This window comes from Pyrgilauda ruficollis, unplaced genomic scaffold, assembly GCF_017590135.1.
Source record: "Pyrgilauda ruficollis isolate IOZ18807 unplaced genomic scaffold, ASM1759013v1 scaffold23, whole genome shotgun sequence".
Lineage (NCBI taxonomy): Eukaryota > Metazoa > Chordata > Aves > Passeriformes > Passeridae > Pyrgilauda > Pyrgilauda ruficollis.
In genome coordinates, this window is record NW_024522539.1 from 9,443,732 (window position 1) to 9,459,429 (window position 15,698).

Below are 15,698 nucleotides of genomic sequence, written 5' to 3' on the forward strand. Positions count from 1 at the left end.
CGCCGCCGCTATGGCTGGGGCCGGGCTCTGGACGAGCATCAAGTCCCTGCTCGGGAGGAGAGAGGACCCTCTGTTCCTGAACGACTCCAGTGCCTTTGACTTCTCGGACGAGGTGGGGGATGAGGACTTCCCCAGGTTTAACAAGCTGCGCGTGGTGGTGGCGGACGACGGCTCGGAGGCGGCCCCGGAGACGCCGGTGAACGGGGCGTCCCCGGGGCTACCGTCCGACGACGAGTCCCTGCTGGACCGGGACATCGCCCTGCGCAGCGCCCGGGCCGGCCGGCCGGACCCCTGCAGCGGCTGCAGCAGCCGGCGGGAGCGCTCCAAGCAGAGGAAGGTGAAGAAGCGCCTGACGCTCGCTGCCCTGCTCTACCTCCTCTTCATGACGGGGGAGCTCATAGGTGAGTCGGGGGCCTTCTGTGCCGTCCCTCCGGCACGGTGTCTCGCAGCTTGATAGGCTGCTGTGGCCTTGGCTTTGAACCATCAGTCCTTTAGAGAGACCAGAGGGATGAGCTGCATGTGTAGAGGGTGAGAGGGAATAAAGTCCACCTGTATTTTCCTTGAAAGAATTTGCAACTTTCCTTACCTGAATCTCTCATCAATTCCCCGAAATGGCATAAAATATACAAATTTTTTTTTGTCTAATGGATTTTTATTTATTCTTGGTAAGTTTTTAAGTTGTTTTTAACAAAGGAGAAGTGGCATGAACAATTTCAATAGCGGTATTTTTTAATCAACGGCCATAAAATCTTGCTGTGTTTGAAACAAGAGAAGAAGAGGAAAATACAGTTTTAAATGCGACATTTACCATAATAATGAAAGTAATACAGGGGTATTTGTCCTTTTTCACCAGATACAGCAATACACAATATTACTGAGAACTAAAAAGACAAGTCCTGAGCTGTCAACGGCAATCCAGTGGAGACATCACTCCCTTGAGAACTTGTTGATGTCCTGCTGTGCTCTGGGCTAGCATGTGCTTCATCCAGACATAAATCATATGAGCACAGTCATTTAAAGTGACAGTTATTTTGACACTTCTTGCTACAACATATAAGAATACCAAGTAGTTGCATTAAATTATTTGTGGGTTTTGTTAGTACTTACAGAACTATAGTGGGGTTTTACCTGAAAATGAGTTCCCGTATGAACACCTGATTGTTTGTCATAAGAATGAACCTATTGCTCAAGTTCAGCTTTTATTGCTCCCTCCTAACGGCTGTGCTGTGCACGATGAGGAGAACCTGTGCATTATACAGCAACATTATACAACTGTGCTTTATCAAATAGGCTACAGCAGCATGGACTTGAAATAAAATGTGAGTGTCCTTGAGATGCATAGATGAGCTGTTAAATATTATGCCTTTGCCATCGTGTAATCATTTTTACAAAGTTCAGTATTTATCTGTTAATCTCTATTCACTTACTATGTCCTGTTGCTATCTGTATTTTGGATACAGCCATGCCATGCAGTGCAAGTGTCTGTTGGGTGTGACTCAGCCTCCTGAAAAATGCTTTAATGTTTTCATCCACTGTCCCCTGATTTGGAGTTGTGGGGAGCACTGCACAGTGCCAGCACATTGATACGTATGTTGAGCCAGGTCTCTCCATAGCAATTAATTGCTTTTAAATTTCTTAAATTTCAACATTCAAGTCTGAATCAGAGCTAATCAGATTAATTATCTGCCATAATTCAAACACACACAAAAAATTAAATCATAAAAACTTTCTGGAAGAACAGCAGCATGGGATCTACATCCTCCTCCTCACTTCTGCAAATTGAGTCAGTTGAGTACTCGTGTGAAGTGAGCTCCTGCTCTTGGATGCTTTTGCTAGGACAACTGTGAATCGTGTTCTTAAGACAAACTTGTGCAAGATGGATAAGGAGCAAAATAATTGCTAGAGGATAACTACTGCAGTTTGTCCCACAGATGCTGGGGGGAAAAACCCCTACAAGAAATGTTCAGTTTTTCAGAGAGAGACCAGAATATTGACTGTGTCTGCACCAGTTTTATTTAGGGCCTTATTTCAGGAATGTGGGTTAATGAAAAAAGTGGTTTTGCCTTTCAGCATGTCTCTGTGTGTGGCTGGTCATTAATAACATGGCCACAATACATCAGCTTATTATGGCTAAGGCACTATGTGTCAAACCTGTGGGGATTTGCCCCCGGCTCCATGTTTTTTCTCTGGCTGAGATTTTGGTTCAGCATGAACTCAGGTAAATTTGATAAGCAATAGTGTTGTATTTTAGGCTTAGACATCCTTTAACATGAGAGTGATGCTAGTTGATTGTATTTGTATCAGAGTTCTGATGTACACTGAATTTAGTTCATCTGAAGGGCCTCTTGCTGAATAATGTCTGAGCTGTTGGCAGGTTGATGCTCAAGTCACTGGGAATGTTTCTGTTTGGGGCTTTGGATCTGATTCATGCTATTGGAGACCTCTCCATAGCTAGTGCAGGGACAGCTCTAGAAATAATAGATTTGAGAGTAAAAATACCCTGATCACTGTCACATCTGTTGTTCTTCCCCACAGTCAGGACTTGAGCAGGCTGGATTTGTCTGTACAGAGTGTTAGTGCTGTACTGTGGACTCGTCCTCCTCAGTTCTGGGTGTTCTATTTCCAGCCATATTTCGTTCCTTGGACACAGAAACAGAGCACTGGGGGTCAGACCCATAAAATATTCAGGCATCCATCTTCCACAGAGAATAAATAGAGGGTTGGGATATCTCTGTAATTCTGTGGATCTTGACTTGAATGACTTGTCACAGGGCAAGTAATAATCAGCAGAAGAGTAATTAGAGATACAGCCCCCAAGTCCTGGCTCAGTGTCCCACCTGTTTAAATTATTTCACTCCAGCCCTGTACTGTGTTGTCTTTGATTGGTTTCAAATTTCCAAACTTTATGAATTGATCTGAAGCTCAGGTATTTGGGAAACTCTGATCATGTAGGATATTTTAACTGACTTCTATGATCTTTGACAGATTTGAGTTTCTAAAAGAAGGGCAGAAGACTCTATCAGACAATTAATTTTTTCAGTAAAAACCTTTCTGGTGTCTGTTACCAATGTAAAGATGAAGAAAATCTCGTTTCAGCAGCTTTTTTTGTGAGATCTTGATTGGCATATATTTTCCAAACTCATTACTTCAGCCTAGCTCAGTATTTATTGCTTAATTTGATGATCAGTTAGATAACAATTTACACTTTGGGGAAACCATTGTGCATCAAGAAATGAAGAACATATTGCAAGTCCTAGTTAGCTTTTCTCACAGGGTTTTGATGTTTTCAGCTATGTTTAGAGATTTCTCATTTATCATCCATGAGGAGAACTGCTGTCCTTCATGGGTCACTGAAAACAGTGGTGAGCCATCAAGCTGTCTATTTGTACAGGTTTTAGATGTCTTTTTTTCCAAGTTGCCAACAGCCCCTAGGCAGTACCTTTAACCACGTGATGAACTGATACCTTTAGAAACAGAGAACCTTTGATTACAGGATTTTGTAAAAGGCAATTATGTTTTCTTAATCCACATTCTGCATTATGTTTAGCTTCAGTATCTGAATTCCTTCCTTATACTTTTATTTTTAAAATCTTTAAAAGTGAGAGGCTAGCTGAAATGGAATTGACTCTTCTTGGACTGAAGTGATTCTCAAAATAATACATAGGAATCAATATATATACTGTAAATAATGATATATGTAAACTGCTGAACTAAATGTCCTTACATATAAATTATTGTTTCTTCTCTGTTGACTATAAAGAGATTGAGTTTCACTTTCTAAATAATTTTTTTAAATTATGGGAAAACACAAATTAATTCAGAAAGGAAAGGCATAACTCATTTTACTCAAAAAGCCGCTGAATTGCTAAATCTCAAGAAGTTATTGTTTTTGAGCTGCGATGGCCTTTTGGAGAGTTTCAGCCTCAGAAGAATTTGACATAGAAAGTTCTGAACAATTGAAGAAAGGGGCTGGAGGAAAGGAGGTGTTTGAAATGTAGTGCATTTGGTAGGTGGCCACAGCACAAACAGTGCTGTACTGCAGTACAGCTGTGCTCCGTGTTTGGCTGGGGAGGAGAGAGTAGCTTTGTCTGCAGGTGTGTACATAAGAACACCCACACACACACACACACACACACACACACACACGTTTTATGACCAGTCTTAAAAGCTATCAGCCAGTTGTGAATTCCCCTTTGCTATTTCCTCTGATCAGCCTCTTCACTAAGACAATTTTAATTGTATGTGAAGATTTCTTTATTTGAAATGTTAGTTGGAGCCTGAAGCCTGCCAAATGGCACACCAGCTGCACACTTTGCTCAATACAATTTACAGGCTGCATGACAATCTCAAGGTAAAAAGAGAAACCAAATAATAGCTGAGCTGTTACTGAAGATTTGATCTTTTCTGAGATAATGGGCTTACCTTCAAGCATATGGGAGACAACACGGCCTTGTCCTTGACTCCCCTCTGTATAAGGGATACTTAAGCTAGAGGTGCATTGTTTAAATCTCTCACTCATCCAATAGAAGCACTAGCAATTGAATTGGAACAAAGATATTAACCTTTGATCTCAGTTTATTTGTCTCAATGCCGCTCATAATTACAATAAAAAATACGGTAATAAATAACAAAGAAAAATGCTGTACAAGTGAAAGTCATTGTCTGCAGTAGACATTGCAAGAACTTACATGCTTCTGCCAGGATGGGGAATAATTAAGGTTAAATGATGAAATAATAAAAATAAAAAGGGGACAGGATAAATTTCCTGGTTGTTGAATCTATGGAGTTGTGTTCCTGTTATGTCAGAGTGTTTAACAGATGTAGTTTAACTAAAGAATCAGTTGATTAAACACATGTGCAGTAATGTGTAGAGAAAAGATACAAAACTGTTTTGGACCTTATCTTGCAAACATTATGCAAGTAGTCTCTGTTAGAATAACAGGAGTGAATCCTTTCTATGTTACTCTTAATAGAAAGCACACTTGACTGCACTTTTAACTATGGTAGCTTTAAATTATAGCATGGCATTTTGCTTGTAATGGCAAACACCCTTCCATGTTTAGTGGGCATAAGAAGGGCTCTCATATACTATTCTGAAAAGGAATAACTGTAAGCTTACAGTTAATGCAAGAGGATATTATATAAAATAATTATAAATGCCATGTGTCCTGAGTTTTCCTATTATGTTTTCAGGTGGCTATGTTGCTAACAGTCTAGCAATTATGACAGATGCACTTCACATGCTGACTGACCTTAGTGGTATTATTTTGACCCTCCTCGCTCTCTGGCTGTCTGCAAAATCTCCAACAAAGAGGTTCACTTTTGGATTTCATCGCTTAGGTATGTAGCTATCAGATTTTGCTGGTAAAGATTATTTTAAGCAAAAACTGTAAAGAGCACCTAATTCTAGAAGAACAGGTAGCTAGAAAGAAAGTAGCAGCAAACCTAAGAGTTGCTTTAACTGGCTCTCAATGTCCTTTCACTGGCTATTGGGGATACACTGCATAGGTTGTATTGCCACAAGTGAATAGATGAAAAAAACCAAAAAAACAAACTTGGCCAAAAGTTTGATGGCAGAATTTCATTCACTGGGAGCAGGGCAAGTCCCTCCATTTCTGTGGAACTGCCACTTAGCAGATTGAGTTAAATTCTCAATGCTTGATTCCATCTTGAAGAGGAAGGCTGGGGAATTGAATTCATGGTGACATTGTTGGTGCAGGAGCTGTGCATGTCAGCCCGTGGTTGTTCACAACAGATTATTGCCAGTGCCCGGGATTTAAAAAATCTTGTTGACTTCAGCAGAATTGTGATACTGGGAAAAGGTCCTATTCAATGTGAAAAATTACATTTTAATCCACAACTAAGAAGTTATGTAGAACATATTATTAGAGAGCTCTGCCCTGCCAGAACTCGTATAAATCAGTATTCCTCTTGCATTCCCCAAACCACAGAAAGCTGAGGTCAAAATGCCCCATGGTTTGCAAAATACTGCAAATTACTTAACCTCTGTCCAGTTTAGGTTAAAAAGAAGTTTAAACAGAATTATGGATTAACCCTTGGAAGAATATTTTCAGGATTTATTACTTCATGTTTGGAAATGTAATGATGAAAAGGGTGTTTTCAAGTGGTTGCTAACTGGATATAATGCACAGCTGCAGGTCTGTAGTCATTTTAGCAAAAACTTCAAAGTATCTTTCTCATGAAATAGATAATTTCTAGTGTCCCAGATTTCTACCTGTTTTCTATAACACTCTATAGCATACATTTTTCAAGGAATTTAATTCTTGTGTAGTCATTATTTGCAATTCTTATTTTGGCTGCTAGAACAGCAGTAGAATTCAACAACTCCATCACTCCTTGTCATTTGTCATCAGTTAGTCACTAGTGCATGAATGCATAACTCTGTACACTAGCTAAGCTCTTTGGGGCTCTAGCAAGAAAGCATTAGCAATGCCAGCATTTCCCATTACAAACTTTTCTTTCATGAAGTTTTAATTTTGTGATAGGAGCTCCTCTGATGCTGAAACCTGACCTTGCAGGTATGCCCCTGGCATTTGCTCATGCTCTCCAGAAGGATGTTAGCATTTATACATACTTTAACCCTATTTCAAAATAATTTGGGTAGTTTATATGTCTTTGTAACTTTTCTAAAATCAAATAGCACATACCTTGAACATGCCTAGCTTAAAACAGGGATTAATCTTAAAAAAATAAAAGGACCTTACTTAACCATTAAAATATTACTCAGTTCTGTAAATTTTCACTGACTTTTCAATTAATGTGAAAGAAGAAATCCCTGAGGACTCCTGCCACCTCATTTTCTGCATATTTTTTTCTCTCCAGTTTACTGCCAGGAAAAATACTAGTCAAATACTAGCCAGACTGATCCAGTGGTGATCCATGGGCCAAATGTGGCCCATAAAATTAGTCTGTACTGCCCTTCTCTCTAGGAGCAGCTACAGGGAGCAGCCTCTCAGTTCTGCAACAATTGCTCCTCCTTTTCTGCTCCCAGCGCCAGCAGGTGGTCAAAGACTAGAACAGGTTCTAGTGGAGTGTCCTTAGTTGGAAATACACGAAACCCACATGGAAGCAGCCCTGAGCAACCCACTGGAGCTGACCCTCCTTTGAGCAGGACTACACAGTTTCCAGGGGTTCCTTGTACTTCAGCCATCCTGCATGAACAGCAGCAGTGCAGCTCTCTGGATGAGCAGGAGAGCCTGGGGAGAAGAGTTTCTGTGCTGCAGGAAGGAAGTGAGTCAAGGCTTTGCCAGGGACCCCCAAAGTACAGAAGATGGGATGGTTCAAAATTACTGTATAATCTAAAAATGACATTTGTGAAATTTATTTTCCTGATTTTAGGCACCCAATCTGAATGCTGTGGCCTCAGGGCCCAGTTTCACACATCAGTGAGTGCTGGCAATGGAACAAAGCAGTTTCTAGGCTATATCCTTGTTGTAACATATTTTTTCAAGTAACCTATATGTAAGAAGCTTGTCAGCAAATAATGTCAGTTCAACAATAGTTTAAACTTCACAAGAGGGATGTTAAAACATGTCAGGATGTTAAAAGTAGGGTACAGATTGGGCATCTGTCACAGAAGAATATGTGGATTATTTGTTTAAAGCTGGGAATATATGCAAGAACTGTCTCATCACTGACCTGCTCTGTTAAGTTTTAAGATAATCCATACATTCAGTAGGCATGAAAATGTTCTAATGAACAATGTTTCTGGTACTTGTTATCATTTTTGTTTGCAGAATGATGAATTTTCAAATTTTCCCATAAACATCACCTTGTAAAAGCAACAGACCTGATAGTTGTCTAGTCAAACTCCAGAAGGAAGTTAGCACTAATTTTCATTTATTTGAATTCTCTTTGAATGCATAATATATAAGTTCCATGTTCAGTTTTATTCCATTTTCAGTTGTGAAAAGGAAGCTGACAGATTCAGGAATAGGTTAGAAAAGTGAAGACAAAGTAATGGAAACTGCAGTCATGTCGAAGAAGAATTAAGTTCTTGAAGCCAAAAATAGTTCAGTTTCCCCACCAAGTGCAGATACCTCCTTTTCAGCAAGACACTGAGCAGATTTAAGCATAGATATGGAGCCTGGCACTCGTCCATTGCTGCAGAGACAATGTTAGTAATGACAGAATCAGCCAGTCCACTGAGACCGTGCACAGTTCATTTCACAAGAAGTGAAAGATCTCAGCACAGATCTACAATGCTGACATGACAGTGACTCTGGAAGAAACTGCAAGGAAAACACTGGTTTGCATTGCAGAAAACATGGGGTTAGATTGTAAAAGCACACTATATTATTTCTCTGGTAAATGCTAATGTGCTATGGCTTCACAAGTTTTTAAAAAAGCATTCTGGAAAACCTTCTAAGCAATGTATTGTGTATTTTTAGGACTGTTGCCCTGAATAATCTGCCAGCTTTGTAAAGATAATTTCCATTTCTGTGGATATTTCCAGGATTTTCAAGTTGCTCTGAAATGATCTCAGATTATGACAGTTGACTTTCAGAGCCTTGTTACTGCCTGGTAATGCTGTTCTTCATCCAGGCATTGACACACTACTCAGCAGCTGAATGTGCTGGTGTGAGTTTCTTCTCCCATAATGATGTTAATAATTCAGTGCATGGATCACCTGATTTTGGTGACATTAAAATGCTGATATAGCTGCATGGGTTTTTTTCTGTAATACGCAATAAATAAAATTAAAACACTTCTGTGTTAGAAAAGACATCTGCAGTAACCGAAGTTCTGCTGCAGGCTGACAGATTGAAAGCAGAGGAAGAAGAGAGGCAATTCTCATATGAGTATTCTTAGACCTATGGTACAGCCAAGGGCAGAATTTTGCCCTTTCTGGGGAATAAATCAGGGCAACGTGTGGAACTAGGGGGAAGAACAACCATTACAACTCCAAGTAAATTAATTCCACCTCTGATCTTTGAGTTCACAGAGGAAGGCTGAGATCCCAGTGATCCATCTGGCAAGTGACAGTAATGAGCATTATGCATAATGATTACAGATTACTCAGGCATGGCTGAAGATTTATATGCAATACAATGGAGCAAGCATTAAGGTTTTCCCAGGGCTTTTTGTAAAGCCCTGTATTAACTTGATTATAACTGTCTTTAACTGGGCTAATGTTTTCTCTGCCAGCTGTGTTGCCTTTTTTTTTTAAGTTTCAGCTGCTGCAGGCGATAGTTTTCAAAATATGAAGCTAGAGGGTAAAAGTACATTTATGATAAAAGCAATCTAGTGGCCCATTTGGAAATACCTATATTCTTTATAGTAGGGCCTTAAAACTGTAGTGTGGACTCATCCTTCTTAGGTTTGTGTGCTATTACCAGCACATTTTCATGACTGGGGTACTGAGACAGCACAAAAGTCCCGACCTATAAAATATTTAGCCCTGTTTACCTCCCATCAGAACAGCAGGAACCTCATAGAGAACTGTAACCACTTTCCACAGATGTAAATGGCAGCAGAAAGCATAGGACAATGAAACAGTAGTTTTTATTAGTTTTCTAATGTTTATCTTTCTTTAGATATATGTTTCTTTTTGAAAGTCCCTGCTGATCAGATAAAGTTCCTGTGCCACAATAATGGTCATAATGCTCTTGCTTTTTGTGAAATAATAATACGTGGTAAATATTAGATAATGTTAGAACAGCATATCACAGCAATACAGAAACTTACATTAAGCTAGCCTTTGTACCTGGAATCTGCCTCAGATAACATTTATGAACACATTTGTCAAGGAGCTCAAGAGTATCATGTGTGACAAGTTTGTACTGTTTGATTTTTAATCTTTTTGTAATTTCTTCTCCATCCTAAATACAAAAGGATATATAAAAGTAATTTCTAAACCCAGGTTAATATTCTGTATACTTAAAATCAAGATTTCCCTTATTTGTGGGTGGGCTGATAATGTTTGAGATCACCTGTCCTCTTCATGCCTGGACAAGGCCTTTGCCTGTGAGTTCTCAGGCAAATGTTCTGGTTATCTGAAAAAGTCAGGATCATCACCTGTGCAGAAGTTTTCAGAGAAAACATAATTTGAGGTATGTACTGATGACAGGGACAAGTGAAGGAGTGGATTAGAACAAACTCTGTTGGTTAATCCTATTTTACAAGTTTTATTTGCCACACAACTTCTTAGTTTATATTAGGTATGATTTGGATAAAGTAGTTAAAATAAGGCCCTGTCCACATTGTAATTTGGAAATAGAAATGGATCTGAGATACATTTTTATAATGTTTTTTCCTTTCTGTTTGCAGAAGTACTGTCAGCCATCATTAGTGTACTGCTGGTCTATATCCTTATGGCATTCCTCTTGTATGAGGCTGTTCAGAGAACTATCCATATGGACTATGAAATAAATGGTGATATCATGCTCATCACAGCAGCCGTCGGTGTTGCAGTTAACTTGATGTAAGACCTTTCTCTCCATTAACACTCATAAATGTATTTCTCAATAAGCTGCTAATTCATTCATGGCCTGTAACTTTGTCATGGGATGTAATTTTGCTGGACCTCTTAATTTTCCCAAATAAGACAAGAAATTACACCAAGTATTATTTTTCAATTATTTGGTTTAAAATGAAAAAACCCTAACAAATCCTCCCCACGCAACAAACCCTAAAGCCTATTTCTTGAAGCATTTCTCTTCTTTCACTTTCAGAATGGGGTTTTTGCTGAATCAGTCTGGCCACCTTCACTCCCACTCCCACCCTCACTCTCATGTACCTCAGCCGAGCTCTCCAAGCACAGCCCAGGCCAGCAGCCACGGGCACAGCAGCCACGGGCACAGCAGCCTGGCTGTGAGAGCAGCGTTTGTGCACGCCCTGGGGGACCTGGTACAGAGCATCGGGGTGCTGGTAGCTGCCTACATCATCCGCTTTAAGGTAAGGAAGGGCCTCTCCTGGAGGCACCGGGAATCTTGGCAGTTCAGCTCTGGTGATTAAAGTCAAAAGGGGCCTGGTTTTGTATGTTATTAAAAATACCTTTAAAATTATGTTTTATGATAAGCTTCATACATCATACAAAATAAGCAAAACTGTCTCTACTACATATATACAAACAAAAAAAATTCATGAAACTTGGAACTAGAAGTAACCGTGTTTTCTGAATCACATTTTTGTAAGTGATCTTGTTTTCATACATCCTCTGACATTGTGAAAATTCTCTTTTGCAGCCAGAATACAAGATTGCTGATCCTATATGTACATATGTATTTTCCATACTGGTGATTTTTACAACAATTCGAATTCTGTGTGACACAGGAGTTATTATTCTGGAAGGTAAGATCTGTGCCCAATCTGCAGTACTTTACATGGAAAATACCAGTTTTCTTGACATCATGATCCCCATTTCTATGTGGATTGTACCTGGAGACCTGTCTGTCTTGGTGCTGCTTTAGTCTGGTGGTTCTTTATGGCTCATGTAAATTGTAGCAGTTTTTAGGTGTCTTTGACTGTGGCCAGAACAACACAAGTCCTATAGCTGCACACTCTTTACCATCAGGAGATGGAGATGTGAAATGTACAGAACTTTCTTGTGTGTCTGCAGTGACTCCCAGTTAAATCAAGTGAACATTTGCCCAGACTCAGTTCTACACTCTCACTTTCATTACTTGTACAGTTGAAGTGAATGTGAATGCAGGTAAAAGGAAGCACCAAGCATAGGCAAATGGCTGGACGTGTGGTTCATGCCAGTCCTGTCTTTCCCTTTCCTACAAGTGCCTTTGTATTACTTGTGTGTATCTACTGTTCCCATAGGGGAAGCTGCAAGTTAAGAGTGGTGTCAAATACGGAAAAAAAAGGGAAGAAAAAGCTGAATGTGGGCTGAAAAATCTTACCTTACATGACATAGAGGGAAACATGTCAGCAACATCCTTTGCTTTATCACAGCTTACGTGCTAACTGTTACTGCTCTAGTACTAGATCTAAGTACTATTACTTTATAAAGTGAAGATGTTAGGGCTGGGAGAAAAATCTTAGGTTTTAACTGCCCATTCCTAACTGTCTCATGTGAATTACCTTTGACTTTACTTCTATTATGTTATGAGGTTAAATCAGAAACTTCAGACTCTTCAGTCAAGTGCTTTTGCTGTCACTTAAGATTAAAAAAAAACCCAGCAAAGTAGAAGTTCACTGAGAAGGCAAAAATGATGAAATTAGCTGAAGAACCCTCAATTAGCTCCAAGGCAATAGATTTAGCTGAAGGAAACAGATAAGACAAACTAATGAAGTGTCAGATTCCAGATGTTTTGTGTTGTAGCTGTTCACATAGGTATCCCAGTTGTCATAAAAATCTCCAAATTAATGATGTCATTAAAAGTGATGATATATGGGCTTTATGCATGCTAGGAGACTTTTCCAACTCAAATTCAGGATCTCCAGAGAATGGACTTGCATTTATACTGGAAACCACTGCTGCAACATCAAGGCCCTTAAGTCCATTTTTCCTGGGAAAAAGAAAGCTGTACAAATACTAGACAGTTAGCTAGTTATTTATCAGCTAAATAATTTTTGATGGTCTCCACTAGAAGGAAAATTTTGTTTCATGTGAGACAGTCTTAGACACTGAACTTTCAAAATAGATAGTACTGGAAATAACGTGATTTAAGATACAGTAAGGCACCAGGTTCAGAGAAGTCATGAAAAAAGTCTGAAGAAATTTGAGAAGCAAGCGGCTGAACTCCTCATAATATACATAAAGAAACTCCATACAACTAGATGATAAGCAATAAAAGCTACTGTAGCATCAAAACTACTCAGAAAGAGTTCATGCAGTACTTGCATTAGTTTTTGACCCAAGTTGATAATCTAAAATTTTGATTTTGCCCTTTCTACAAGGGCATGGTGTAAAAGGATGGTGGTGGTAACTTAGAGATGTGCTGCTGAAAATACTAAAAGGACTTGATCTCTGATTTGCAGAGCTGACACTGTAAAATACAGTCCTTGGTGTTGACCACTGCCCATGGATTACTGTAGCCTGTGAACATGATCCAGGTACCTGAAAAGCAGTTGCAGGAGACAGGCCCTAGCTTTTTTTCTTTTTTTTTTTAACAGATTTTGACCCTAGAGTCCGGTCTAAACTGTTACTAAGGGTTAGAAGCTGCAGTGAAATTGTCAACAAAAGTACATCATTGGAAAGGAACTAATGTTGGCTGTTGCCAGAGTGTGGATTCTGGACAGGACAGATTCCATTGAGAAAGCTCTGCAATTCCTGTACAACTTCTGTATCCATACCAGACTTAAGAGGCCCATTTCCGTATTATTTTCTGTTGATAACATGGAAGTTACTAATCATTTCCAACAGTACAAATTCTAATTTCTTTGACATTGAGATCTGTTGTGACATTTTAAAGGCTACTGAGACTTTGCAGAAGACAGAATTAATTTTATCTCATGTTTGGTATCACAGGAGTTCCAAGGCATTTAAATGTGGATCGCATCAAGGAAGACTTGATGAAAATTGAGGATGTTTATTCTATAGAAGATTTAAATGTTTGGTCTCTCACTGCAGGAAAAACAACTGCCATAGTCCACTTGCAACTAGGTAAGCTGCTGGATAGCATAATTCTAAATTGAATCCAAGTTTAGGAAAAACCCCACCACTTCCTCTTCATATTGTAATTTAAACTGAATCAAGAAAGATCATTCTGAGGAAGGAAAATCTACTAACTCTGCTTTTGTACAGCAAGGAACAGAACACCTTGGCCAAGGAAGACATGGTGTAAATGAAAACTGTGCAAATAAAATACATTCATACCCAAATGTCCAATGCAGATTCTTTGGGTAGGGGAAAAAAACCAACACAAAATTTCTCCTCAGAAATTTTGTTAAATGTTTAGGGAAAAAGGGTGAAATTCTAATGTGGAATAATCTACATATGAAAAATAAATGTTTTGCCAAAACCTGTGCTGATTCAGACATCTAACTATACTATGAATATCAGTTCTTAGTAAGAGAGCTCAGGTTTTTGAGAGGAAAGTATCAGACATACACGGAGTTCTATCAAGAGAGGTGTAAAATGATGGAGAGTACACAGTGACCACAAGAACAATATTAAATTAGTAAAGAGTGTGAGCAAAAATTATTCTCATCGGTGACACTGGGATAAGTTTGAGAACATTTGCATTGCTCAGGTTTCTTAAGGAGGGAACTTATTAATTCTTTTCTTTATTTTTCAGTTCCTGGTAGTTCATCTAAATGGGAGGATGTTCAGTCCAAGGCCCGGCAGCTGCTGCTGAACACGTTTGGAATGTACAAGTGCTCTGTCCAGCTTCAGAGTTACAAACAGGAAATGAGCAAAACCTGTGCAAGTTGTCAGAGTTCCAGTGCCTAATTTCTTACGTTTTGGGAACTGCTGCCTTATTCTTTACCTTGTGTAGTCAAAGACTGAGAGCAATAAATGCAAAATGAAAATTATCCAATAGTAACCATTCATATGTGGATTTGTACCATGGGACATGCAGCAGGGAGAACTGGTGCTGCAAAAAGTGCAGTGGTTGCCCTACAGAACATGTATTTCACTCTCCGTCGTACTGGTTTGTTCAATTTATTATGATTTTGAGACAAAGCTGGTTTTGGATTATTGTTTACAAACTGGAACGTGGCTCTGCAGATACCTCACAAATTACAGTCCAATATTGTCCTTTAAACATTACGTACCACAAAGTACCTGCACTCCAAAAAAAAAAAAAAAAAAAAAAAAGACTCCAAAAGGAGCGTCAGGTATTCAGTATTTCAGTCAAAAGTCTCTAAAGCTGATCATACCCGGGTTGCACAATATATCATGATCCCCAAATTCATTATTCAGTATTTTTGCAATAGTAATTTTCAGACAGTATCTCAAACTATTAACACATACATTAGGTTGAATTCTCATGGAAACTGTCTCTTTGGAGACAGTGCAAAACACAGAATTTCCTGTACCCAGACCAGAAAGTTAGCTTTAATCTGGGCATTCAGAGATCCAGACAGGAAGATCCTTGCCCAGACTTCTGGTATTTATCTAGAGACCCAACACTGGACCCAAAGTGTTTTAAGTGATCAGTTATCTTTAATGTGTTTTAGAATAGGATTTATACATTAGAAACAGGTTATTTATTTTACAAAGTTTTGACTTGTAAGAGGAATTTATTATTAATAATCTTGAATGTCTAAACCATCATTTGATTCACATTAAAAGGCCAGTTGATTAGCATGCATTCTAGTTGTAATTAATAAATGTCCTGTAATTGATCATTTTTTCCATATTGTTTTGTTTTAAAAGTCAAATGATAGAAGTGATATTTGACTTGGAAATCCTCTCAAATGCAATCTACAGATATGTGCACCTAACAGGAAAGTGGGGAGCAGAAGTTTTAGACATGCACAATTCCATCCATCACAATCTCTGACCTTTTCATCTTTGCTTTAAGCACAGCATGGTAGCATCCTGACAGGAATGCCACTGTGATAGCAGTTCCCACTACTTAGCTTATGGATAAAGCAAAATCCAAGCAAGCTCTGTAACCTGAAGGTGTTGGACAACAATATCATAACAGCCTAGAGCGGCAGAAAGGTTCTTCTGTATTTGCAGAGAGGAGGCAACCTGGAAAGACTCTGTGTTCATCTGGACAGCTCAGAGTGACAGAGTGGAACTGTTTGGCTTCATTGTGGAACCCCTGTATTTT

At 39.1% G+C, this 15,698-nt stretch overlaps 2 protein-coding genes across 4 annotated transcripts in view; one reads left to right on the forward strand and one right to left on the reverse strand.

The window, feature by feature from the left end:
• On the forward strand, window positions 1-14,448 carry SLC30A4 (solute carrier family 30 member 4). Of its 2 annotated transcripts, XM_041468818.1 has the most exons (7): window positions 1-401; window positions 5,194-5,340; window positions 10,291-10,444; window positions 10,695-10,917; window positions 11,208-11,313; window positions 13,442-13,576; window positions 14,211-14,448. In XM_041468818.1, the coding sequence occupies exons 1-7, from the start codon at window positions 11-13 to the stop codon at window positions 14,363-14,365; spliced, it is 1,311 nt and encodes a 436-aa protein (XP_041324752.1). In that variant the 5' UTR covers window positions 1-10; the 3' UTR covers window positions 14,366-14,448. The 2 variants fall into 2 exon arrangements, with proteins under 2 accessions (XP_041324752.1, XP_041324753.1); XM_041468819.1 differs by lacking the exon at window positions 5,194-5,340.
• Window positions 5,374-15,698, reverse strand: part of CUNH15orf48 (chromosome unknown C15orf48 homolog) — a 24,767-nt gene continuing 14,442 nt past the window's right edge. Inside the window, exon 6 of one of the 2 annotated variants that reach the window (XR_005955261.1) lies at window positions 5,374-5,825. The gene's annotated coding sequence lies outside the window, so the exon portion shown is untranslated. The remainder of the gene's footprint in view (window positions 5,826-15,698) is intronic. The other variant, XR_005955260.1, reaches the window with a different exon arrangement.